At 44.2% G+C, this 674-nt stretch overlaps 1 protein-coding gene across 1 annotated transcript in view; it reads right to left on the reverse strand.

The window, feature by feature from the left end:
* Positions 1-352, reverse strand: part of LOC127000767 (lysosomal acid glucosylceramidase-like) — a 32,410-nt gene extending 32,058 nt beyond the window's left edge. Inside the window, exon 1 of the mRNA XM_050864797.1 lies at positions 214-352. Within this exon, the coding sequence (XP_050720754.1) occupies positions 214-286 (73 nt within the window). The 5' untranslated portion in view covers positions 287-352. The remainder of the gene's footprint in view (positions 1-213) is intronic.
* Positions 353-674: the final 322 nt, after the last annotated feature.

Here is a 674-nt window from a genome sequence, read left to right on the forward strand (position 1 = left end):
TCACTCGAATTGATTTTATCCGTAAACTGTGTGTGTGTGTGTGTGTGTGTGTGTGTGTGTGTGTGTGTGTGTGTGTGTGTGTGTTTATGAAAAGTAACCCAAACGACTTCACTACATCACACACACACACACACACACACACACACACATATACGCGGAAACGAACTTAAATAAATACATAAAATTGAATGAATAAATAAAATCAAAACATACCCAAACCGACGAGGAGGAGGAGGAGGAGGAAGAAGAGGGAGGAAGAGGAGGAGGAGAAGGAAGATGTCTCCATTTTCACGCGCGGATGGAGAATGAGACGGTAAGGGAAATGAGAACGTGTGTGTGTGTGTGTGTGTGTGTGTGTGTGTGTGTGTGTGTGTGTGTGTGTGTGTGTGTGTGTGTGTGTGAAACTATACACGTGTTTGCCTGTTGCCAGGGAAGGCACAGGTGTGATTACGTGTTATTTCTATAGATAGGGTCTCTCTCTCGATTTAAAGGTTAAGTCAAAAGTGTGTGTGTGTGTGTGTGTGTGTGTGTGTGTGTGTGTGTGTGTGTGTGTGTGTGTGTGTGTGTGTGTGTGTGTGTGTGTGTGTGTGTGTGTGTGTGTGTGTGTGCGTGTGCGTGTGCGTGTGTGTATAAATCGACACATGTTACTTACACTGCTACACACACAATAAATA

The sequence above is a fragment of the Eriocheir sinensis genome, chromosome 19 (genome assembly GCF_024679095.1).
Source record: "Eriocheir sinensis breed Jianghai 21 chromosome 19, ASM2467909v1, whole genome shotgun sequence".
Taxonomy (NCBI): Eukaryota; Metazoa; Arthropoda; class Malacostraca; order Decapoda; family Varunidae; genus Eriocheir; species Eriocheir sinensis.